This window comes from Pan troglodytes, chromosome 3 (genome assembly GCF_028858775.2).
Source record: "Pan troglodytes isolate AG18354 chromosome 3, NHGRI_mPanTro3-v2.0_pri, whole genome shotgun sequence".
Taxonomy (NCBI): Eukaryota; Metazoa; Chordata; class Mammalia; order Primates; family Hominidae; genus Pan; species Pan troglodytes.
In genome coordinates, this window is record NC_072401.2 from 151,871,922 (window position 1) to 151,896,615 (window position 24,694).

General features: G+C 38.3%; 1 protein-coding gene across 8 annotated transcripts in view; it reads left to right on the forward strand.

Annotated features, from left to right (window-relative positions):
* The window catches only part of DCLK2 (doublecortin like kinase 2), a 177,111-nt gene that overhangs the window by 16,439 nt on the left and 135,978 nt on the right, over positions 1-24,694 (forward strand). For all 8 annotated transcript variants that reach the window (XR_010156355.1, XR_001717226.4, XM_001150899.7 and 5 more), the window contains exon 2: positions 7,574-7,908. Coding sequence is in view for 6 of the 8 variants with exons in the window: in XM_001150899.7 (XP_001150899.3) it covers positions 7,574-7,908 (335 nt within the window). In the remaining 2 variants the exon portion in view is untranslated. The remainder of the gene's footprint in view (positions 1-7,573; positions 7,909-24,694) is intronic.

Consider the following 24,694-nt stretch of genomic DNA (forward strand, 5'->3'; position numbering starts at 1 on the left):
CACTCTCACTTTCCAGTGATTGGCTTAGTTGAACTGGGGTGAGGCTTGGGTGTCTGTACTTATGCAACAAAATCACCTGATTTTTAAAGAAATTCTCCACTAAGAACCACTAGCAGAAACAAATAATAAATTGTGATTATGAGAAATTAATATGTTGTAAGCTCAGTACAAAGAGTGAGGAGTGACATAATTTTTATTTTTCAACTATAATATACCTATAGAAAGTTCATAAAACACACACAGCCAGAATTATGAAGTGAACCTCTTTGTGACTACTAGTCATGTCAAGAAATAGAATATTGCCGGCATCTGAGAAGCTCTCCCTGTGTCCCTTTCCATTTACAAGTCTTCTCTCTCCCATGGCAACAACAGCCTGGCTCTTGCTTTTCTTCATGGTTTTACCGCCTATGAAGGCATCCCTAATCGATATAGTTTACTTTTTCCGTTTCAAACTCTGTATGAATTAAATCATAGCACACATATTCTTTTGTCATCTTTTGCTCACCATTGTTTATAAAACTCATCCAAGTTGTTGCATATAGCTCTCATTTGTTCATTTTCATTAGTATGTAGTAGTTCATTAGTGACCTCACCACAATCTGTGTACCCATTCTCTTGTTGGACATGTGGGCCGACTCTCATCTTTGGCTATTGAGCAATGCTCCTATGAACATGTGTGTGTATATAGAATGTCTATGTGAATGAGTTTCTCCAGGCTGTTTTCCTAGAGTGTATTTCTGGGTCATTGGATGTGTGTTGTTGACTTAGCACTAGATAATGCCAACCTAAGTGATTGAACCAATCAGTTTTTCCTAAGTGATTTAACCAATTTAAAAGCTTTTCAGTGTATGAAGGTTCCTATTGCTTTACTAAACTCTTTGCCAGAGGTGCTTAATCTTGAAGGGTCAGTGGAAGAGAGACAAGGAGAGAGGAGGAAGGTTATTTCCAGCGTATAAGAAGGAATGAGAATAAAGAGGGTATGAGAAGTTTGAAAGGAAATTGCAAGCATGCTGATATGACACTAATGTAGGAACCTGCAGGGAAGTGGTGGGACATGAGGCTGGAAGTGTGTGATGTGCTGAAGAGTTTGGCCTTTGTTCTAAGGGCAGTAGAGAGACAAGAAAATCAAATATACATTTTTTAAAAACTTGTGACAGCTGTGTGGAGGGTGAGGCCCTGACATGGGGCTCTTTACTACTCTAATCCGGGAAGAAACGAGAGAAGGCAGGGTAGAAGGAGTTGGTTTCTAGTGGGGTTTAGACCAAAGTCAACAGTTCTGCCAATTTTGTTGAATGTGGGGGAAGGGCAGTGAAGAAGGAAGCTTGGTTTTTGCTTAGATGACTGAACAGTGGTTATTCCGTTCAATACTTTGGGGACTTTAGGAAGAGGAGAGTGTGAGATCAGGGTGGCAGTAATGGAGAGTGAAATTCGTTTTAGATGTGTAACGTGAGATATTCATAGATATCTAGAGAGGGATATTCTGTTAGTGGGTTGAACTCGAGAAAGATCTAGGCCAGAAATGTCGTCGGTGTTTGATTCCTCAGAGTGTAGATGGTGGTTGAAGCCATGGATAAAGATGCAGCTGCCCAGAGAAAGTCTAAGGAGGATGAGGGATGCCTGGGTGGGTGTGGAAAGAGGATCCTGAAAAGCAGACTGAGAAGGAGCAACCTAAGAAATGTGAGGTAAAGGTAAGGGAGATCATAGATGCTAGGGAAAAAAGGATTTGCATGAAGAGGATTAGGACTGGTGTCCAGTGCCCTCAGAAGACACTGAAGACACTGAGTGAAATTAGACAGAAAATGTGCTTTGCATTTGGCAGTTAGGTAAGAAGTACTTGGGGACTGGGGCTAGCCACATTTCAGCTAGCAGAGCCCAGGGAGCACAAGTGATGCTCCAGTGGCTTAAAAGCAAAGAGTGGGCGATGAAGTGGAAAAACAGATGAGGACTGGCAGTGAATGGAAGCCAAAAGCACATTAGGTAGAGTAGAGTGAATGGGGTGGGGCTGGGCGGTTCATGTGTTTAAGGTGGGACACACTTGTGTATAATCCTATAAAGAGGGCTGGAGAGGAGAGAAAGAATGGCCCTGAAACCTCAGCATGGGAGGAGAGAAGGACCCACGTCCTGTTAGAGGGATTTAACTTTGAATAGGAGGAGAGCACTCTGTCACTGAAAGGAAAAGGATGTGCGAAAAATGGGCACAGATGGAAATAAATGTGTAAGAATGAAGGTTTGCAGAGAGTGAGAAATTGGAAATTTCTAGCCTTTTTTTTTTTTTTTTTGAGACAGTCCCACCCACTCTGTCACCCAGGCTGGAGTGCTGTGGTGCTGCAACCTCCGCCTTCTGGGTTCAAGCGATTCTAGTGTTTCAGCCTCCGGTTAGCTGGGATTACAGGCATGCACCACCACTTGTGGCTAATTTTTGTATTTTTTAGTAGAGACAGGGTTTTACTGTGTTGGTGAGGCTGGTCTGGAACCCTTGGCCTGAAATGATCTGCCCACCTTGCCCTCCCAAAGTGCTGGGATTACAGGCATGAGCCACCGTGCCTGGCTGGAATTACCTAGCTTTTAATGACCTCTTTCTTCTTGAATAAGAGGCAGTTCATTTGGTTAAGTAAGGATGAAAGTTAACGGCCTTCTAAACATATACCCAACCAAGTTGTATTACATAATTGTAAACACTGAGTCAACCTGCTATATATGCAGTAATGCAAAGTGTCTTTGAATGGACATCAAAGGTAAAAAGCCATAGCTGTGCCTCTGGAAAGAGTCTTATAGGATATTGAAGGAATGCTTTCTGTTCCATTACCATGCCTGAAAACAGTTAAGTTTTATAACCACCTTACGCTTCTGTTTTTCCTCTTTCTATACAGAGACCAAAACCCTCTTTGTATATAGTACTCATATGATCAGGATTTGCAAAATGATTTCCCCTAAATTTTTTACAGTTTTATGGCCAAAGAACTTGAAAGAGAGAGAAGGCAGGGAAAGGAGAATGAATATGGATATATGTATCTAAATTCCCTTTAGCCAAAGACCACTGGGCACACACATGTAGTTGAACAAGTTGGGTTTATTACTTGTTCCAATGAAGAAGAACACACCTTATAAGATACCATGTGGTGTCTTAGTAAGAGGGTGTTAGAACCTATCATAGCATTTGGGCTCTGGCTGAGTAATATTAGGAAGGATCTAAGGAAACGGGGGCTCACTCTGTCTTGGGTGCTGTCAGAAGGCAGGACAATCCTATGATTGGATATCTCTATAAATCTTAGTTATAGGGAGGGCAGACTAGATTGAGGAAAAAACTACGGTGGTAAAGAAATGGCAGTCACTCACTTAGTGGAAGAGGGGGATGTTTGGTATTGTGGATTGCACAGTGACCTTGTTTTTGTGTCACTTTATCATAAAGTCTTAGAGTGACTTCATATGATATAGTCTGTGAGATTATGTCTAACAGAAGAACAAAATGGCTTGACTGTGAGTGACAGACCAGCTTGTAATAACATTGAAGTCTAGCTATAAGTCAGCTCAGTTCTGGGACTGCTTTATCTACTTATGAAAAAAATACATATGCGTGGTCCTAGTTGAACTCTAATTTTTATTTTGTTAATTTTTTATTTCAATAGCTTTTGGGGTACGAGTGGTTTATGGTTACATGGGTGAATTGTCTAGTGGTGAAGTCTGAGATTTTAGTGCACCTGTCACTTTGTTTTGGTGAGGGCAATTTTAACATACGTTGGCAAGAGTTTAACAAAGTCTCTCATACTGTGGGGTTTTTTCTTTTTCTTTTTTTTTTTTTTTTTTTTTTTTGACAGAGTCTCATTCTTGTCACCCAGGCTGGAGTGCAGTGGCACGGTCTTGGCTAACTGCAATCTCTGCCTCCTGGGTTCAAGTGATTTTCCTGCCTCAGCCTACTGAGTAGCTGGGATTACAGGCGCCCGCCACCACATCTGGCTAATTTTTATGTTTTTAGCAGAGACGGAGTTTCACCGTGTTGGCCAGGCTGTCTCAAACTCCTGACCTCAGGTGAGCCACCTCCCTCGGCTCCCCAAAGTGCTGGGATTACAGGCATGAGCCACCGTGCCTGGCCTCTCACACTGTTATTTTTATATTGGTACATTAAGATTTAATACTGTAGGATGCAGGATGTACTTTTTCAGCTATGTCCTTGTGAGAATGGAAGAAATGGGAGACCTACAAGTTGGCAAGGGAGTCACGAATCTTAAACAAGAATCCCTACAGTACCAAGAATCTGTGTAGGGGGAGGCTGATCACTTCTAATCAATCTTGCAGGTGCATAGTATCTAACCAAGAATGATTATTGATTTCTTTTTAATAGAGACATGGTCTCTCTGTGTTGCCCAGGCTGAGCTTGAACTCCTGGGCACAAGGGATCCTCCCTCTTTGGCCTCCCAAAGTGCTGGGATTACAGGCATGGGCCGTTGCACTCAACCTGATGGATTAACATCGAGAGTTGTAACTAACTGCCCAGGGAACCAACATCTTAAGTTCTTTTGTCAGCATATTCTCTCCTTGTAGGCAAATCTATATAAGAGACAAAATTACAATCTGCAGATTGTTTGATTTGGATGGGGACATTATAAGACAAGCTAGCTTGGGTACCTTGATGGCTGTTGTCGTCAAGGTATATGACATCTATACTTTAGGGGTTTGTGTGGCCAGTACACAGAAACACTAAAACCATGTGCTGAACCTATGTGCTGTAATGTTGAATGCCAAGATTACTAAAGTGGGTTTCATACCGTGTCAGCACCTAACATGAGAGCTTGTGCATAGTAGGCACTCAGTGTACATTGTAATGAGTTGTCTAGGCTTAAAGAAAACAGGGCCATGGGTGCAGAGAAGAGGGTGAGGCTATTGAACTGTTATTTGTGTCTGCCATGGATGTAGAGAGCCCTATCTTGTAGGCATTTGTTAACCTTGTAGGCATTTGCCAGCCTGCCTCAAAACTTTAATACAAGTTTATGATGGAACTAGTCTACAAGTTTGGTTTGTTTGCTTTATGGGGACAGGGTCTTGCTCTGTTGCCCAGACTGAAGTGCAGTGGTGAGATTATATCTCTCTGTAGCCTTGAACTCCTGAGCTCAAGTGATCCTCCTGTCTCAGCCTCCTGAGAAGCTGGGACTACAGATGTGTGCCACCATGTCCTGCTAATTTGTGTATTTTTAGTAGAGACAGGATCTTGCTATGTTGCCCAGACCTGTCTTGAACTCCTGGCCTCAAGCATTCCTCTTGCCTTGGCCTTCCAAAGTGCTGAGATTACAGGCATGAGGCACCATGCCCAGCCTACAAATTTTTAATGGAAACATTATGAAAGGAAGAAGGGAGAATGGGAAGGAATTAAAATTTATCTGTAATTGCACAAAAGCAAATTAAGGAGCTTCCTTTACCTACTTCATTCTAACATTCTGAACTTGTGTAAGGAAACAAAATGCAGAGAAATTTAGGAAGCATCTCTCCTTGTGGATATGTCAACTGTGTAGAAACAGGTTGACCAAGGAAATCTGATATATGAAATCTGCTCTTGTTTTGTTTCTTTTTTCATTGTTACTCTTTATGTTTGGACAGGCTTTCCCCCAGCTGACTTACTACTTATCCCTGCCCTTTTTAAAAAAAATTACCTTCTTTTGCTAAGATTCTTTTTTCTCTTCCATCTTATATTTTGAATCGAAAATAGAATTAAAGTTTTATGATAGATAAAAATAGTAAGAGCTTTTTGATGTGAGAGTTACTTTCTCTATAAAGTTAAAGCAAAATTCTGTTTTGCCCATTAATGCATATGTGTGGTTATAGTTATATTTTATTAAATTGATAACTGTTTTTGAAATTATATGACATTTTCCCAGATGATCATACTGTGAAAAATTATTTAGATAAGCCTACAGAGATGAAAAATCTCTAAACAGTGGTGGTTGGGCTAGATTTCACTTTACTGGTGTAGAAATGGTGTTAAAGCCTGTGATTGGTTCCCCAGTTATCTTGGGCAGTGCCCTAATTATACCCTTAAATAGAAGACATTGCTTCTCTTTTTAAGCCATTCTTGGGGCCAGGCATGGTGGCTCATGCCTTATAATCCCAGCACTTTGGGAGGTCAAGGTGGGTGACTTGCTTGAACGCAGGAGTTCAAGACCAGCCTGGGCAACATAACAAAAACGCTGTCTCTACTAAAAACACAAAAATTTAGCCAGGCATAGTGGCATGTGCTTGTAATCCCAGCTACTTGGAAGGCTGAGGTGGGAGAATCACTTGAGTCCAGGAGGTTGAGGCTGCAGTGAGCCATGATTGCGCCACTGCAGTTCAGCCTGGGCAACAGAGACCCTGTCTCAAAATAAATAAATTAATTAAATAAAAATAAAATCTTCTTGTATGCCTTATCTGTCACTGAATTATTCATGTGCCTTCGGAGACTCTACAATTCTCCATTAATCAGGATTTCAAGAACATTATGATAATAGTTAAATATAATATGGATATTAATAGGTTTTTCTCAGGAATTCTCTTTCACTATTTGGGTTACTTCTGTTTTAAGTATTTATAATATTTAAGGTTCATGTTAATATTGTTAACGATGAGTGTTTCACTGAATATGTGAAAAAATAATGGATTCTTTTTAGAAAAACCTTAGTATAACCCTCTTATCTTGTATGTCAAAAAGTCAAGAGTATAAAAACCTTGGGTGATTCTGACTTTCCTAAAAGAAAAATTGTGGTATCTCAACATATAATTTTTGGAAATTTTGGAACTTAAAATATCAGTAAACATTGAATTAATAAGCCACTTGCCAAATAATATAGCTCTTATGTTGTACTTAATAAAAATTAAGCAGAAGGTTTCATGAGTAATGAACACATCATTTTAACTACTTCAGGTCCTCTCCTATTTAAGTAGATACAGAAAAGCGTATATTTAAACAATAGTTATTTTAAATTTACATTGTGTAAGAAGAAAAGTAGCTGAGGTATATTTCTTTTAGCTGCCAGAACTCTTCCATAATGTTTGTGGTGCTTCATTAATTTAATAAGTGACCTTGTACCTGAGTATAATTGAGTCAGCTATGTGAAGATGTTGTGATTATTCTTTGATTAGGGCTGAAATCTATAATTGGAAGAAATATATTTGTATTTCTTTATATCAATATGTTGTGATATAATTATTTCTACCAGAATGAGATTTCTAAAACTAATTAGTAAATAGGAGGTTTGGGGAATCAGGAAGTACTTTAGAATTCAACTGGTTCATCCACTTCAGTTTATTGCTAATGATACTGAGGACCAAAATGTGGAGAAATGAATTATCCAAGGTGGCACATTTGGTCAACATATTTGGTCCAGTGCTTCTCACCCCGTAATCCTTGTTATTCTCTCAAAACCAATCTAGACTATTTAAAAGAAAGGGAGGTGAGAGAATGCCAAAGGAAAAGGGTGAACATCCCCTTTTAGTGAACCCACTAAGGTTAAGGGTTCACTTAATGGGTTTCCAGCATCTGTTCTTTAGACCAAATGCTTCTATGATAGAGATAATCATGCTAATAAAATCAAATTTTGCTTTTTAGGTGAGAGTTACGTGTGTGCATCCAATGAACCATTTCGTAAAGTCGATTACACCAAAAATATTAATCCAAACTGGTCTGTGAACATCAAGGGTGGGACATCCCGAGCGCTGGCTGCTGCCTCCTCTGTGAAAAGTGAAGTAAAAGAAAGTAAAGATTTCATCAAACCCAAGTTAGTGACTGTGATTCGAAGTGGAGTGAAGCCTAGAAAAGCCGTGCGGATCCTTCTGAATAAAAAGACTGCTCATTCCTTTGAACAAGTCTTAACAGATATCACCGAAGCCATTAAACTAGACTCAGGAGTCGTCAAGAGGCTCTGCACCCTGGATGGAAAGCAGGTAAGATGCTTCTAGCTCCCAGCTCTCCATCTGACTTTTAAACTCCCTGTGCCATGGTGGCTACATAGTCAACAATAGAAATTTAGTAGTGTGCTAGAAATCCTTCTGGGAGTCATACTTGTGTGTGTGTGTGTGTATGTGTGTGTGTATGTATGTAAAATTAACCTTTTTTGTGAAAAATGTAAGCGACTTAAGTACCTCAAAAGTGATTATAGAGAAGTCTATCATATACTTCTTTTGGTTATTGGAAGGAAAATGTAAATTTCTGAGGGAAAAGTATAAGTTGAGACACCTACGTTAAATGGCATGTCATCTATTTATGAATAACTGTTGATTTGTAAAGTCATTATGGACTTGGGTATCACAGGAGTCAAAATTAAAAGTATTTAACATTCTTAGAAAAACCTTTTCTTCCCCACTTACATATAATAGGGAAAATGTATTTCAAAAGAAAGTACTTTTATAGGAATGTCTGTAAAAGTTTCATAGGGAGCAATGGAGGTAATTAGTGAGCATTTTTGAAAAATGAAAAATTGCACAGGAAAAAGCAATTAAAATTATGTCAACAATGTATCAGGGAACCTAAGGGACAAAAAAAGTTGGCATATTGCAAAAACACATGAATAGCCGTTATGTGAGTGTTGAATTTTGCTACAATCAGATTATCATTGCTAAAAAGAAGCTTGGCTTCTGAAGTGTATTTTCCCCCAAATTCCATAAAGTTAAATTGTTTATATTTACGTTGTATTAAAATTATAGTTTCCAAAATTAAATTTGTTTCTTTGTTCCATTTTGCCTCTTCCCTGTAACATACTTAATTTATTTTGAAGTGTTCTGCTCTTGAAGTGCTGAGAATGAATAATATAAAACATTGAGCAGTGTCTTTGGGAAAAACACAATCAAATTAGTCTCCAATTTTCTAAGACCAGATCTAGTTAGTACAGTGCTTGCTGAAACATTAGCAATTTTTTAAAAATACGTTCTAAAGATTCCAGTAGATTATGGTAAAATTAGAATAACATTTCTAATTAATTAATAAGGTATATAGTACCTCATAGCCGCCTGCCCCCAAATATGTGTGAAGGATGATAGACACTTCATATAATTTAGTTAATAGCACAGCACAACACAAAACACCTTAAGATTTACTCTGCAAGTAAGGAAAAATAAATTAGGCTACAGGAAAAAGGTATTTGATAAATCAAATAGTTGATTCTTGATGGGCACAGGGAAGACACATATAGAGACAAAAATTTAAGATACCTAACCAAAGAAAAAAATCTAAACTCACCAATTTAGGGGAAAAAGGCATATAAACAGTAAATACAGATGTGATTTGAAAAATTAGAGCTCAAGTTTGGAAATCCCCAAATGAATGACATTCAGGGAAAATATAGGTGAAATAAAAGAAGTTGTAGTCAGGTGTGGTGGTGCACTCCTATAGTTCCAGCTACTTGGGAGGCTGAAGTGGGAGGATCCTTTGAACCCAGGAGTTTCGGGCTGCAGTGAGCTATGATTGTGCCACTGCACTCCAACCTGGGTGCTGGTGACAAAAAAGACCACATCTCCTAAAAAAAAAAAAAAAAATCGAGCATCTAATTCAAATATCTAATTGAAATAGTAACCATTGAAATTTAAATAGTTATCAAAAAAATTATCCTTAAAAAGGTTCCAGACTATAGATGTAAAAATGTTAACTAAAGCACATGCAACTAAAAATCAACATTTCAAAACAATACAGTGTGATGAATAGGACTTATGCTGGTATTTAAAGGATGGCTTACTATCGAGAAACTTCTTTATTCATGAGATCTATAGGATAAAGCATAATAGCACATATTCATAATCCCAAACAGATGTTGCAAAGGCCTTTGATAAAATACTCTATATTCAGTTAAATATTTAGTAATAAAAATGGGTGATTTTTAAAAATTACACTACAAAAAAAATTTCTATCTGAAACAACAAGCCAATGTATTACAAAGTAAATAAACACTGGAAGTATTTCTATGACAGGTCCAAGATAAGGATGCCTGATGGCGCCAGTATTCAACATTCTTCTATACATTCTTTCTGATTTTTATTTATATTTTACTAGAATTTCAGTAAGAATCTAAATGAGACTTTTTAGGAGGGGTAGATGGGGAACCTAACAAAATGATTTTTGAATTTAATCTGGAAAAATAGGAAAATTTTGGAAATAATAATTAATGGGCTTTCATGCTACCAGATACTAAATCATCATTCTCATACCACACCAAAAATAAATTCCAGGTGTGTTAGAAATATAGACGTCAAAATGAAACAAAAGGACTAAAAGTATGTCAATAGTTATGTTGAAATGGGAACAGATTTTCTAAGCATAACGTGATGGGAAAATCACAAAGTGTAAGGTTGAATGGACAACATAAAAATGAAAGATTTCTGGATGCCAAGCAAGGGTTTATATGCCTTAATATTGAGTTTAGTAATTTAATATGAAAAAGACAAATGCTACAATGAAAAAGATGAATAAAAGTCTAAACAATTTGAAAAGACAGAATTAGTGAACATTAAAAAATGTTGTTTCACAAAAAGGTGAATTAAAGAAGTGAGATGTTTTAATATTTAAAACTGACAAGCTCTTAAAGAAAATGTTCAATGTTTTTGAATATGCAGTGAATTGGTATTCTCAAATGGTGATGGAAGTGTAAAATTCATAAGCTTTATGAAAAGCATTTTGTTAATATGTATAACTATACAGATGTTCTTACTATTTGAACTAGTATATTAACTTTTGGAATTTATCCTAAATGACGTGACATGCAAACATAATTACACATAAAAATTTCATCGCAGCATAAAAGCAAAAAATTGAAAGTAGAAAATAGTTGTTATATTACCATGGAATTCATATGTACTGGCCATTGAAAATTATGTTTGGAGTAATATTTAAAGACATGAGAAAATGTTAAATGGAAAAAGCAAGAAACAAATTCCATGTAATATGTTTTCAATTCTTTGTACAGTTAAAGAAAAGTGGCAGCAGAAGTATTTTTAAAGCTAATTCAGAAGGAAACAAGATTATACTTGCCATCAGAAATTGAATATTTGCTGTTCTGATATCCACTACTACTTCCTCATATCTGCTCAAAAACAAAAACTCAAGCACTGAGAAAGAAAAGACTGATCTCAGATTTTAGAAATTCATACACATTATGAGTTAATTATTTTTTCATGTGCCAAAAAAAGATCTTTTAAGACTTTCAAGTAAAATATTTCTTTGGAAAAATTAGATTTAATTTTTGATAAACACAACATTGGATATTGCATTTTCAGCGAACCGGGTATTCTTAAAAGCTATAGTTTTCTTGGTGCTGAGTCCATGTTGTACTATATAGGTGAACTCGCTAATCTTCAAAACTTCAAGTCTGTTTTTGGTTGATATAAGTATAAAGATACTATGAAATCTGCAAACCTTTAAATGAGCAGTGCTCATTTTGATCTTTTTTTAATAAAAAAATTTCTATGGGTATGCATGCTTGATCTTGGCCAAAAGGCCAAGAAGCAATTCTACATGTATGTAAAACTATCAGCATTCTGAGAATTCTCAAGGAAAGGACACCTTTCCTTAGATGAAGAGAAAGGAATGAGAAAGGAACTAAGATCCGTTGATAAGTTGTCTGTGTACAAAATTGTAAACTGTCTGCCTAAATTTTATTTTTTCCTGGTTGCTTCCTACCCAGATTGGTTGTTTTCATTTAAAATTTTCCTGATCGTCAACACAAGGATAGAAATTAAATAACTTTTAGGCAATTCACCATGAACAGTCACTGACTGCATCATGACACCTGTGTGAAAGTTTTAAGGGGCTGGTTATCCTTTGAGTTTGAACATGTTTCTGATTGAAGACATGATGGTGTGTCATGTGCCAGTAGCATTTATGGGGCTAAAACAGTGTCCCTTGAATCTTTTCTTCCTTCAAAATGGGTGAACACATCTTGCTACTAGCAATGACTCCATTTACAAGGTCTGACTTCGTTATTAAAACTAACTAAATTTTATGTCTGTTTATAAAATCACTTCAAATAAAATCATATTTAGGATTTTGTCTGTATTAATTCTTGGGTTTTCTTTAGTGTAGAGCAGTGATTCTCAACCAGGGACAGTTTTGTCCCTAGGGCATGTATGGCACTGTCTGAAGTCATTTTTTGATTGTTGAAGCTGGGGTTGGGGATTCCACTGGCATCTGGTGGGTAGAAGCTGGGCATGGTGCCCATCATCCTACAACGTGCAGGACAGCCACGACATCATCCTTTCTTGTCCAAGATATTAACAGTGCTGAGATTCAGAAATCCTGGTGTAGAGTAAGTGAGCTGATTCAAAAGAAAGTGCTGCTTGTTTGAATAAATATTAACTGTGTTATTAGGCCATATGCTAAGCTTTATTTCAGAATTTATAGAAGTCCTGATAGTCTCTCTGTCTATTTCTTATCTATTTATGTGACTGATGCAAGATTGTTAGAATGTCATGGTTTGTAGGGTTTTTTTGGTTATTTTTATTTTTTTATTTTTTTTGGAGGCAGAATCTCACTCTGTCACCCAGGCTAAAGGGAAATGGCGATCTCGGCTTACTGCAGCTTTGACCTCCTGGGCTCAAGTGATCCTCCCACTTCAAGTTCCTGAGTAGTTGGGACTACAGGCACATGACACCATGCCTGGCTAATTTTTGTATTTTTGTAGAAATTGGGTTTCCCTGTGTTTCCCAGGCTGGTCTTGAACTCCTGGGCTCAAGCGATCCACTTACCTTGGCCTCTCAAAGTACTGGGACAAAGGCATGAGATGCTGCACACCCAGCCAGTTTGTTGTCTTTATTGTCTTGGATTTAAATCTATTTGTCTTCATTGTGTGAGGCTGAGATATGACTGAGTAGTACAGCTTTGCAGGGGATTAGATAAAGACATCCCAAATGGTTTTACTGAGAATTGAAAGTGAAGTGTAAGGTTAGCTGGGCATGGTGATGTTTGCCTGTAGTCCCAGTTACTAGGGAGGCTGAGGCAGGAGGATTACTTGAGCTCAGGAGTTCGAGGCTGCAGTGAGCTATGATCTCACTACTGCATGCCAGCCTTGGGGACAGAGTGAGATCCTGACTCAAAAAATGAATGAATGTGAAGTGTAAGGAATCATTTAATCTCATGAGTTTTCAAGTACTGTACTTAAAAGTGATATCATGGTTACTGATTTTCTAAAAACAAAATATATAACTATGTTGTTTATAGATGTGATGACCAGAAAACATGATCTGTAAAGAGGAGTCATGGTTATTCTCCACTTAAAGTAATTTTATTTTAACTTGTAATTAATTTTGATTAAATGCTTCACTTAAATGTTTTTAAAAATAAAACCTTCTTGGCCGGGCGCAGTGGCTCACGCCTGTAATCCCAGCACTTTGGGATGCTGAGGCGGGTGGATCATGAGGTCAGGAGATTGAGACCATCCTGGCTCAATCTCCTGACCTTTAGTTTTCACTGAAACAGGGTTTTAGTGAAACCCCGTCTCTACTAAAAATACAAAAAAAATTAGCTGGGTGTGGTGGCGGGCGCCTGTAGTCCCAGCTACACGGGAGGCTGAGGCAGGAGAATGGCATGAACCCAGGAGGCGGAGCTTGCAGTGAGCCGAGATCTCGCCACTGCACTCCAGCCTGGGCGACAGAGCAAGACTCTGTCTCAAAAAAATTAAAAAAATAAATAAAATAAAAATAAATAAAACCTTCTTGCACTTTTAAGTTAAAGGGATTGTATAGGAAAACAAATTTACTTTTTAAATTTTTTGAAAGAGTGACATTCTCATAATAAAATACAGCAAGGAGAATTTTTTTTTAATGCCTGTATTCTGTTGAGAGATGAAAAGGTCCAAATATAGCTTTTGTCCACATGTGTAAAAAAAAATTCTTGCTTTTAGCTTTCCCAGAAACAGCAGAGTTTTAACATAAAAGAAACATATTTTGTGGAATTTTGGAACAAGTTGATTCTTGTCATGGGCAGAGGCAAAACAGACCCAGAAATTGCTTGCAGTTGATGCTTTAGGGGTAAAACACTTCCAGACTTTGGGACCACTGCCAGCCTTAGGATGCTCACATGCAGCGGGTCCTCTTTGGGGAACATGGCAACTCCTTGGAGTGCCTGCTCTTATCAGTCACATTAGAGTTTATGAAGGTTCCCATCTTCACTTTTTAAAAAGTTTAGCTATTTCATAGCTACCATAACATAAATAATATTTATTTTGTACTTTACCTTTCTGGAATCACATTTTCTAGTGAAGATTCATTTGTTTTGAATCACCTAACCATATTTAGATAAAGCAATCTCTTCTCAAAAATTGCTACATAAAAGTCAAATTGTTGATAAGTATTCATAAACATTTTCTACAATTTATTTAACCTTGTTTTAATTTTTCCTTAAAGTAGGTAAGGACAGAATTTGGTTTTAATTCTCACCCTGCTCCCAATGCATGCATTTCCCTTTTTTTTTTTCTTTTGTGAGACGGAGTCTGGCTCTGTCGCCAGGCTGGAGTGCAGTGGCATGATCTCGGCTCACTGCAGTCTCTGCCTCCCTGGTTCAAGCGATTCTCCTGCCTCAGCCTCCCGAGTAGCTGAGATTACAGGCACGTGCAACCACACCCAGCTAATTTTTTTGTGTGTTTTTTGTAGAGACAGGGTTTCACCATGTTGGCCACGAGAGCCTCGATCTCCTGACATCGTGTTCCGCCCGCCTCGGCCTCCCAAAGTGCTGGGATTACAGGCGTGAGCCACCATGCCCGGCTGCATTTCCTTTTGTAGATGATAGAAATCTAGACAACTGAGTTTTGTCTTACTAAATACATTCGCACTTGCAAAGTGTGGGTAGCCCTGGTCTGCCTCAAGCAATGGAAAATTTATCCCAACCAAGAATCAACAGACTAAGAGCAACTAGTAGGATATTTCTGTTCAGCAGGAAATACAAGTATAGAAAGGGAGGAAAAATGTTATTTTGTTCTTTGATTCCTGATCTAAGGTGACTTACCTTAAATTAAAACAAAAGGTGGAGGGAGGTAGGGCTTAAATCTTCGCTTTTGATGAACCCCTTTTTAAAGGGTAATCTGAAAAGTGTGAAGAAAGAAGGAAATGTTTAGATATCCCTCTTCTTTTTAAGCTTGCATTTTGATATCCATTGTAAAGCAATTTCCTTTGACCTTAAATATTTTCTCCCTTTTAATGGGAAACTGGAGGAAAACACTAAAATCCTGTCAGTTGCAAATTAGAAGAGATATTTAGGAGAAACAATTTTAGCTTCCAACAAATTATGCAATGTAAAGTGTAGGTGGGATAAAAATGACATCACTGCAAACTCTCTTGTTTCCTCAATTATTCATTTGATGTCTAAGGGGAGTAATGCATGCAGCATAAAGATAGTGTTAAAATTAGTTATTAAGCTGAAATTTTACGCACTACCAAATTTTGTTATAAAATGTATTTTTCTTGGATTATAATAATGGTTATCACAATATTAATTTTGTTACATATGTATTTGACAATGTGTAGAGTAATAGCTAACAGCTTAATTAGGTAATAGATAACAACTAATAGCTTACTATGCCAGGCATTATGTTAGTGCTTTTTTTTTTAATATGTGCATTTTTGAATTTCAGTAGCTTTTAGGACACAGTGGTTTTTGGTTACATGGATGAATTGTATGGTGGTGAAGTCTGAGATTTTATTGCGCCCGTCACCTGAGTAGTGTACATTGTACCCAATATGTAGTTTTTTATCCCCTACCCCCTTCCACCCTCCCCACTTCTGAGTCTCTAAAGTCCTTTTTACCATCCTGTATGCCTTTGTGTTCCCATAGCTTAGTTCCCACTTAAAAGTGAGAAAATACACTATTTGGTTTTCTATTCCTGAGTTACTACAGGTAGAAGAATGGCCTCTAGGTCCATCCAGGTTGCTGCAAAAGATATTATTTCAGTCTTTTTTATGGCTGAGTAGTATTCCATGGTGTATATATACCACATTTTCTTTATCCACTCATTGGTTAATGGACACTTAGATTGGTTCCATGTCTTTGCAATTGTGAATTGTGCTACGATAAACATACACATGCAGTGTCTTTTTGATATAATGGCTTCTTTTCCTTTGTGTAGATACCCAGTAGTGAGGTTGTTGGATCAAATGGTAGATCTACTTTTAGTTCTTTAAGAAGGCTTTGTACTGTTTTCCATAGAGGTTGTACTAAGATACATTCCCACAAGCATTGTATAAGTATTCCCCTTCACTACATCCACATCAGCATCTATTGTTTTTTGACTTTTTAATAATGGCCATTCTGGTAGGAGTAAGGTGGTAGGTATGTCATTGTGGTTTTAATTTGCATTTCCCAGATGATTAATGATGTGGAGCATTTTTTAATATTTTTGTTGGCCATTTGTATATCTCTTTTAAAAATATCTATTTATGTCATTTGCCCACTTATTGATGGGATTATTTGTTTTTCTCAATGATTTGAGTTCCTTGTAGATTCTGGGTATTGGTCCTTTGTTGGATGCATAGTTTGCAAATATTTTCTCCTGCTGTGTAGGTTGTCTGTTTACTCTGATAATTCCTTTTGCTGTGCAGAAGCTTCTTAGTTTAATTAGGTCTCATTTTATTTATTTTGTTTTGTTTGCATTTGCTTTTGGGGTCTTAGTCACAATTTCTTTACCTAGGCCAATGTCCAGAAGAGTTTTTCCTAGGTTTCCTTCTAGAATTTTTATGGCTTCAAGTCTTAGATTTAAGTCTTTGATCCATCTTGAGTTGATTTTTGTATATGATAAGGGGTAGGGAATCCAGTTTCATTCTTCCACATGTGATTATCCAGTCTTCCCAGCACCACTTACTGAAAAGGGTTTCCTTTCCCCAGTGTATGCTTTGTCAAAGATCTGTTGGTTCTAAGTATTTTAATTTGTCTCTAGACTCCCTATTCTGTTGTGTTGATCTATGTTTGATTATACCAGTACCATCCTGATTTGCTAACTGTAGCCTTATAGTATAATTTGAAGTCAGGTAATGTGATGCCTCCAGATTTGTTCTTTTTGCTTAGGATTGCTTTGGCTATCTTGGCTCTTTTTTGGTTCCATATGAATTTTAGGATTCTTTTTTCTAATTCTGTGAAAAAATGATATTGGTATTTTCATAAAAATAGCGTTGAATTTGTAGATTGCTTTGGGCATATGATCATTATGATAATATTCTTCCAATCCATGAGCATGGTATGTTTTTCCATCTGTTGTGTTATCTTTGATTTCTTTCAGCAGTGTATTGTAGTTCTCCTTCTAGAGATCGCTCATCTCCTTTGTTAAGCATATTCCTAGGTATTTTATTTTATTTTTTGCAGCTATTGTATAAAGGATTGGAGTCTTGATTTGATTCTCAGCTTGGTCATTGTTGATGTATAACAGTGCCACTGATTTGTGTGCTTCGTAACCTGAGACTTAATTTATTTACCAAATTTAGGAGTCAGAGAAATCTTTACAGTTTTCTAGGTATATGATAATATCATCAGCAAACTTAGACAGTTTGACTTCCTGTTTTCCAGTTTGGATGCCCTTTCTTTCTTTTGCCTTATTGCTCTGGCTAGGACTTCCAGTAACTATTGAATAGAAGTGGTAAAAGTAGGCATTGTTGTCCTGTTCCAGTTCTTAGGAGGAATCCTTTCAAGTTTTCTCCATTCAGTATAATGTTGGCTGTGGGTTTGTCTGATAATGGCTTTTATTATTTTGAGGTATGTTCCTTCTATGCCTAGTTTGTTGGAGGTTTTCTTTTTTTTTTTTTTTATCATAAAAGGATGCTGGCTTTTATTGAATGCTTTTTCTGCATCGATTGAGATGCTCATATTGTTTTTTTAAATTCTGTTTATGTGATGTATCTCATTTATTGACTTGTATTTATTAAATTATCCCTGCATGCCTGGGGATGAAACCCACTTGACCATGGTGAATTATCTTTTTCTTTCCCCGCCCCCCGCCCCGGACAGAGTCTTTTTCTGTTGCCCAGGCTGGAGTGCAGTGGTGTGGTCTTGGCTCACTGCAACCACTGCCTCCTGGGTTCAAGAGATTCTCGTGCCTCAGCCTCCCAAGTAGCTGGAATTACAGGTGCATGCCACCATACCTGGCTAGTTTTTGTATTTTTAGTAGAGACAGAGTTCTGTCATGTTGGCCAGAGTCTCTAATTCCTGACCTCAGGTGATCCACTCGCTTCGGCCTCCCAAAGTGCTGGGAATTACAGGTGTGAGCCACTGTGCCCAGCCTGAATTATCTTTTTGATGTGTTGTTGGATTCAGTTAGTATTTTGTTGAGGATTTTTGCATCTGTGTTCGTCAGGGATATTGGTCTGTAGTTTTCCTTTTTGTTATGTCCTTTTCTAGTTTGGGTATCAGGCTAGTACTGGGTTAATAGAATGAGTTAGGGTGGATTCCCTCTTTCTCAGTGTTTTAGAATAGTTTCAATAGGATTTGTACCAATTCCTCTTTGAATGTTTGATAGAATTTGGCTGTGAATCTATCTGGCCCTAGGTTTTTTTGTTGTTGTTGGCAGTTTTTGTATTATTTTGATTCAGTCTCACTACTAGTTACTGGTTTGTTCAGGGTTTCTATTTCTTTCTGATTCAAGCTAGTAGGGTTGTATGTTTCCAGGAATTTGTGCATTTCCTCTAGATTTCCAAGTTTGTATGCATAGAGATGTTCACAGTAGTCTTGAATGATCATTTTTATTTTTGTTGTGTCCGTTGTAATGTTTCTATTTTCATTTCAAATTGAGTGTATTTGAATCTTCTCTCTTTTATTGGTTAATCTAGCTAATGGTTAATTTTTGTTTATCTTTGCAAAGAACCAACCTTTTTTTTTTCATTGATCTTTTGTATTGTCTTTTTTATATCAGTTTCATTTAGTTTTGCTCTGATCTTTATTTTCTGTTTTCTTCTGCTAGCTTTTGGTTTAGTTCTTATTTCTCTAGTTCCTTGAGGTGTGACATTAGGTTGTGAATTTGTGATCTCTTTCAGACTTTTTGATGTAGTCATTTAGCTCTGTAAACTTTCCACTTAGCACTGCTTTTGCTGTATCCCAGAGATTTTGACAGCTTGTGTCACTATTACTCATTTCAAAGAATTTTTAAATTTCCATTTTGATTTCAGTGTTAACTCAAAAATTATTCAGGAGAAGATTGTTTAATTTCTGTGTATTTGTATAGTTTTGAGGGTTCTTTTTGTAGTTAATTTTAGTTTTATTCCATTGTGGTCTGAGAAGATACTTGAAGTAATTTTGATTTTTTTAAATTTATTAAGATTTGTTTGATGGCCTATCATATGGTCTATCTTGGAGAATGTTCCATGTACTTATTAGAAGAATGTATATTCTGTAGTTATTGAATAGAATGTTCTGTAAATATCTGTTAGGTCCATATGTTCTAGAGTGTAGTTTAAGTCCAGTGTCTCCTTGTTGACGTTCTGCCTTGATGACCTGTCTAGTGTTGTTAGTGGAGTGTTGCGTTCTCCCACTGTTGTTGTGTTGCTGTCTATCTCTTTTCTTAGGTCTAGTAGTAAGGTACTGTTGTTACTAGAATGTAAGGTACTGTTCCAGTCATCACGTTGATTATCACTTAGATACTTTTCTTCATCGTGGTATTTTTTTATAGGCCCTGTGAGTTTTATGCTGTCAAGAGGTTCTATTATGGGGTGTGTTGACCGTTTGTTTCAAGATTTAGAACTTCTTTTAGCAGGCTGGTCTGGTAGTAACATTTCCTTAGCATTTGCTTCTCTGAAAAAGACTTTATTTTGCCTTCGTTTATGACACTTAGTTTTGCTGGATTCAAAATTCTTGGCTGACAGTTATTCTGTTTAGGGAGGCTAAAAATAAGACCCCACTCCCTTTTGGCTTATAAGGTTTCTGCTGAGAAGTCTTCCATTAGTCTGATAGGTTTTCCTTTACAGGTTACGTGATGCTTTTGTCTCACTGCTCTTAGAATTCATTCCTTTGTGTTGACTTTAGATAGCATGATGACTGTATGCCTTGGTGATGTCCTTTTTGTGATGAATCCCCCAGGAGTTCTTTGAGCTTCTTGTATTTAGATATCTAAATCTCTAGCAAGGCCAGGGAAGTTTTCCTTAATTATTCTTTCAAATAAGTTTTCCAACCTTTTTGCTTTCTCTTCTCCCTCTGGTATACCAATGGTTCTTAAGTTTGGCCATTTTATATAATCCTGTATTTTCTGGAGGCTTTGTTCATTTCTTTTAATTACTTTTTCCTTGTTGGATTAATTTGAAAGCCTTGTTTTTGAGTTCTGAAATTATTCTACTTTAGTCTGTTAAAAGTTTCCACTGCATTTTGTAATTCCCTAAATGTGTTTTTCATTTCCAGAAGTTCTGATTGGCATTGTTTAAAATAGCAATCTCTTTACAAAATTTGTCATTCATATCATAAGTGGTTTTTAAAATTTCTTTTTGTTGGTTTTTGCCTTTCTCTTGTATCTCCTTGTGTAGCTAATAACCTTTTGAATTCTTTATCTAGTATTTCAAATATTTTATCTTATTTTGGATCCATTGCTGAAGAGCTAGTGTGATCTTTTGGTGGTGTTATAGAACCCTGTTTTGTTGCCAGAATTATTTTTCTGGTTCCTTTTCATTGGGTTAGACTAATTTTTCTTGAATTTATTTTTGTTTCAGTTGTTTATTTTTGTGGGGTTTTTTTTCCCTTGAGAATGTGACTTTAATGTTTATTGTAGCCTGACTTGGCTCTTGGTTCTTTCAGGGATGAAGACACTGTATGAGTTATTTGGTTATAGAGAGTCTTTGTGTGATGGCTTTCTCAGATGGTTGTATTAGCAATGTGCTTGGTGTGTGAACAGGTTGATTGCTGTAGGATTGAAATGGCAGAGGTCTCTTGAAGCTTATCTCATTCCCTAGTGGTGTACCGTTTTTAATTAATTTATTTTCCGCAGTATTTTGTTTACTCAGTTGAACAGTTCAGACTTCAGGCCAGTAGGGGAAGTATCCATGGTTAAAAACCGGTCGTGGCTAAAGCAGGTGGGTAAATGTAATATCCAGTGGTGAACAGAGGTCCCAGCTTTGATGGAGGTAGCCAGGGGAGCTCTCAGTGAAACTGCTGAAATCTTTTCAAAGGGAAGGGAGGGAGCCAACTCTGCTTCCCTGCCACACCAGCAGGAAAGTGATCCACCTCCCAGTTACATTCCTGACCCAGTGTTCAGCTATTCAGATCAGACAGGCACCTCTTTTCATCTGCAGGCATGTTGCTGTTCTATGTAGAGAGGAACTGTGACTTTATACCTCGTGCAAGCCTGAACCTGGAGGGCACTCCTTCTGTGGGGATGCAGTCACCCTGAAGGGTTCCAGAAGGGCTGTCTACAGGTGTATGTATCCATGCTGAGCTCCCATGGGAGAAGCCCCTGCTGTGTCTTCAGCAGTAGGTGAGGGGGAGAAGAAGCACTCCCTTCTCCAAGATCCTTCACAAGCACCAGGGCTTCCTGGCTATTGGGGTAGAGGTGCAGACTTTCCCTGCTGAGCCCGGCACTGTGCCTATGCCTCTGCTGAAACTTCCCACAAGCGGAAAGTTCAGGGACTCAAGGCCTGTGTTTGGATTCTTTTGTCCCATGTGATGTGCCCTTCCCCTAGAAGTAGGAGTCCCTGAGGATCAGACCACTAGGAATGCTGCTGCTCCTCTAGGTCTAGCTACCCAGTGGGTACTCCAGGCTGGTGCTAGGGAATGTCTGCAAGGGATCCAGTGATGTGACTGGTCCTCAAGTGTCGCAGCAGCAGGTACCAGCACCAGCGCTGATAGAGGTGGCAAGGGAGTGACATAGACTCTAAGATTCCTTGGTTATAAATAGCCTTAGTGTGTTGGCTTTCTCAAATGCCAGATTGTAGTAGTAATGAACTGGTTATGTGGACAGAGTCAGGGCCTCTTGGTTAGCCAGGGTGATGAAGGCCATGGTGATAGGTGAGGTTACACATACATTTTTCCCTTCCTGGGTGCTGTGTTCTTCTACCTGGAGATGCTGTAATGTATTGGCTATGTTGGTTGACTCCCAGAGTGCAAAAGAGTGCCAGCTGTGGTGGTGGTGGTGGGATTTGTGTTTGCCATATGTTATCCAGGGGAGATACTCTGGTGTCTTAGGTGATGGGCAGTGCCATAAGGCTTCCAAAAGTTTCTGTTCTTTGTGTTAAGCTACCAGGGTGGGTGGAGGGACAATGCCAGATGGGGGCTGGATAAGGCAGGACTGCACTCTGGTTTTTCATGTGCAGGTGCATGCAGTGGCCCCAGTGGGGATCAGGGGTCAGTTCTCTGGCTACTGGGGTAATGGTCCAGGGAGGAGTGCAGCTGCATCTGCTGTGTAGAAGAATCTGCCTGGGGAGTGGGGAATAGCAGACGGCAGTAATTCCCACCAGCTCCCACGCACTTGGCAAGGCAGGTCTCTCGTAGGCAGTGTTCCACTAGCAGCAGCTAGCTAGGTTCCAGGCAATCTGTGCTCAGAACTCAAAAATGCCTCAGGCCATAAACCTTCCTTGAGGAGAAGGAAACCAGGGCTTTCAGGCTATGCCCTTCTTGGTCTGCCTATGAAGCAGGGGTGCCCAGCTCCTGTGCTCATGGCTGCAGCACACTTCCCACTCACCCCTTGGTTCTGGCCAAAGGGGTTCATCCCCCCCTTAAGATTATATCGCAGATCTCAGTTAGGAGCTTCTCTCAACCTGTGATTGCTGTCTGAGTTAGCTGGCCGACTTCTGCAAGGTCCCCTGTGAGGTGGGATCAGAAATGGCTTCCCTCCATCCCCGCTGGAGTCTGGGAATGCATATAAAGCCCGTCCTGATGCCACTGCTTCTCATATATTCCCCACTGCTCACTAAACCAGCTCCAGCACTGGGTAGGTGCTTATAGTTTTCCACCTGGCTCATAGTGTAGGCTGCAGCCCACTGCTTTTTTCAGAGGGTCTGTGGTTTCTTTCAGTTTTCATGTTAAGTTCCTCTGTTGCTTCTTGGAAAAAAGTTCACAGCATGAATCACCACACACTATTTTGTCTTTTCACGTGGTAGAGGCATGCAAACAATCCACCATCTTGGAAAAATTGTATATTCATATTCTCCACTGATCCTTACAACTTTGAGAGTTAGGTACTGTAATTCCCATTTTACAGTGGGGAAATTGAGGCCAAAAAATTCAAGTACCTATTCGGAATTACACAACTGGTGATGGAGCTAGGATTCATCCCCAGGAAGTGTGATTCTGGACCCTACACTCTTCCTGGCTGTCCTGTAAGCCCCTATGATCAGGCTCTGGGAGAGGCTTCAATGGTAATGACAAGGGACAGGTCAAATAAGCTGATCAGGCTCTGGGAGATGCTTCAATGGTAATGACAAGGGACAGGTCAAATAAGCTAATCAGGTGATTTCAAAAAAAAGTTGTTTTAGGTTTTAGAGTGATGCAGTTTCACTTGGTGTTTACCAGATAAAAACCTGGGTAATAAGTTGTGTTGCAAAATTATACTTTGAGTAGGATCTGAAAAATGAAAAAGTAGATTAAAGAGTGATTAGTGCTAGACAAAAAGATGACCCTTAGAGTTATTTTATAGATTTAATTTTTAAAATTAGGGAATATGATGCTTCAGAAAATTTAGAAAATACAGAAAAAATCCTTCAATTTTAATGCTATATTTTTATAATTGACCATACATATTTTCATATACAGTATACATGTATACTGTACAAGAAAAATGCTCAAGTACATTTGCATTAGAAAAATGTAAACAATTCAGAAATACGAAAACTGAGAGTCTGTTCACATCTGCCTTTCTTTCCTGATCCCACTCTGCTTCTTAAAGGGGATCAATAATAACAATTTTGTTGGCCAGGCACAGTGGCTCATGCCTGTAATCCTAGCACTTTGGGAGGCTAAGGTGGGCCTCCTGGCCAGGCTGGTCATGAACTCCTGATCACTTGAGGTCAGGATTTAGAGACCAGCCTGGCCAACATGGGAACACCATCTGTACTAAAAATACAAAAATTAGCTGGGCATGGCGGTGGACACCTGTAATTCTCAGCTACTTGGGAGGCTGAGGCAGGAGAATCACTTGAACCCAAGAAGCGGAGGTTGCAGTGAGCTGAGATCACGCCACTGCACTCCAGCCTCGACAACAGTTGAGTGAGGCTCTGTCTCAAAATAACAATAATAATAATAATAATAATAATAATAACAATTGTGTTAATGCAGTTACATACATTTGTGCACATACTTTTTAAATAGCGTGATTTTTCCGTGTAATCATGTATCCTGGAGTTCTTTCTTACTGTACTCTTCCATGTTGTTGTATCATCTTCATATCGCATACCTGAATGACTGAATAATGTTAAATTGGCTAGATATACCATGATTTATTCAGTCTATCTGTGGATATTAGGGGTGTTTTTAGTTTTTCCTTCTTTTATCCTTTGAGCGACTTATTGTGCATAGATTTCAACATGCTTTAGATCATTGTCTTTCCTTAGGATAGATTCCCAGAGGTAGGTTACTTGAAGAGGCTCTTAAGCATTTTGTGATTTGAGAGATACTATCAAAGCTGTAGACAAAAAGTTGTTCTAGTTGGTAAAGTCATGGATATATGCCCCAGTATTTCTATACCTGGGAAAGGCTTACAAATGGATTAGATATGAACCAGGTACAGTGCACGCACTTCATTTGTTTTATGGAAGAATACATAGTCTGTGAAATTCCTATTGTGTAAATTGAGGCCTGCAT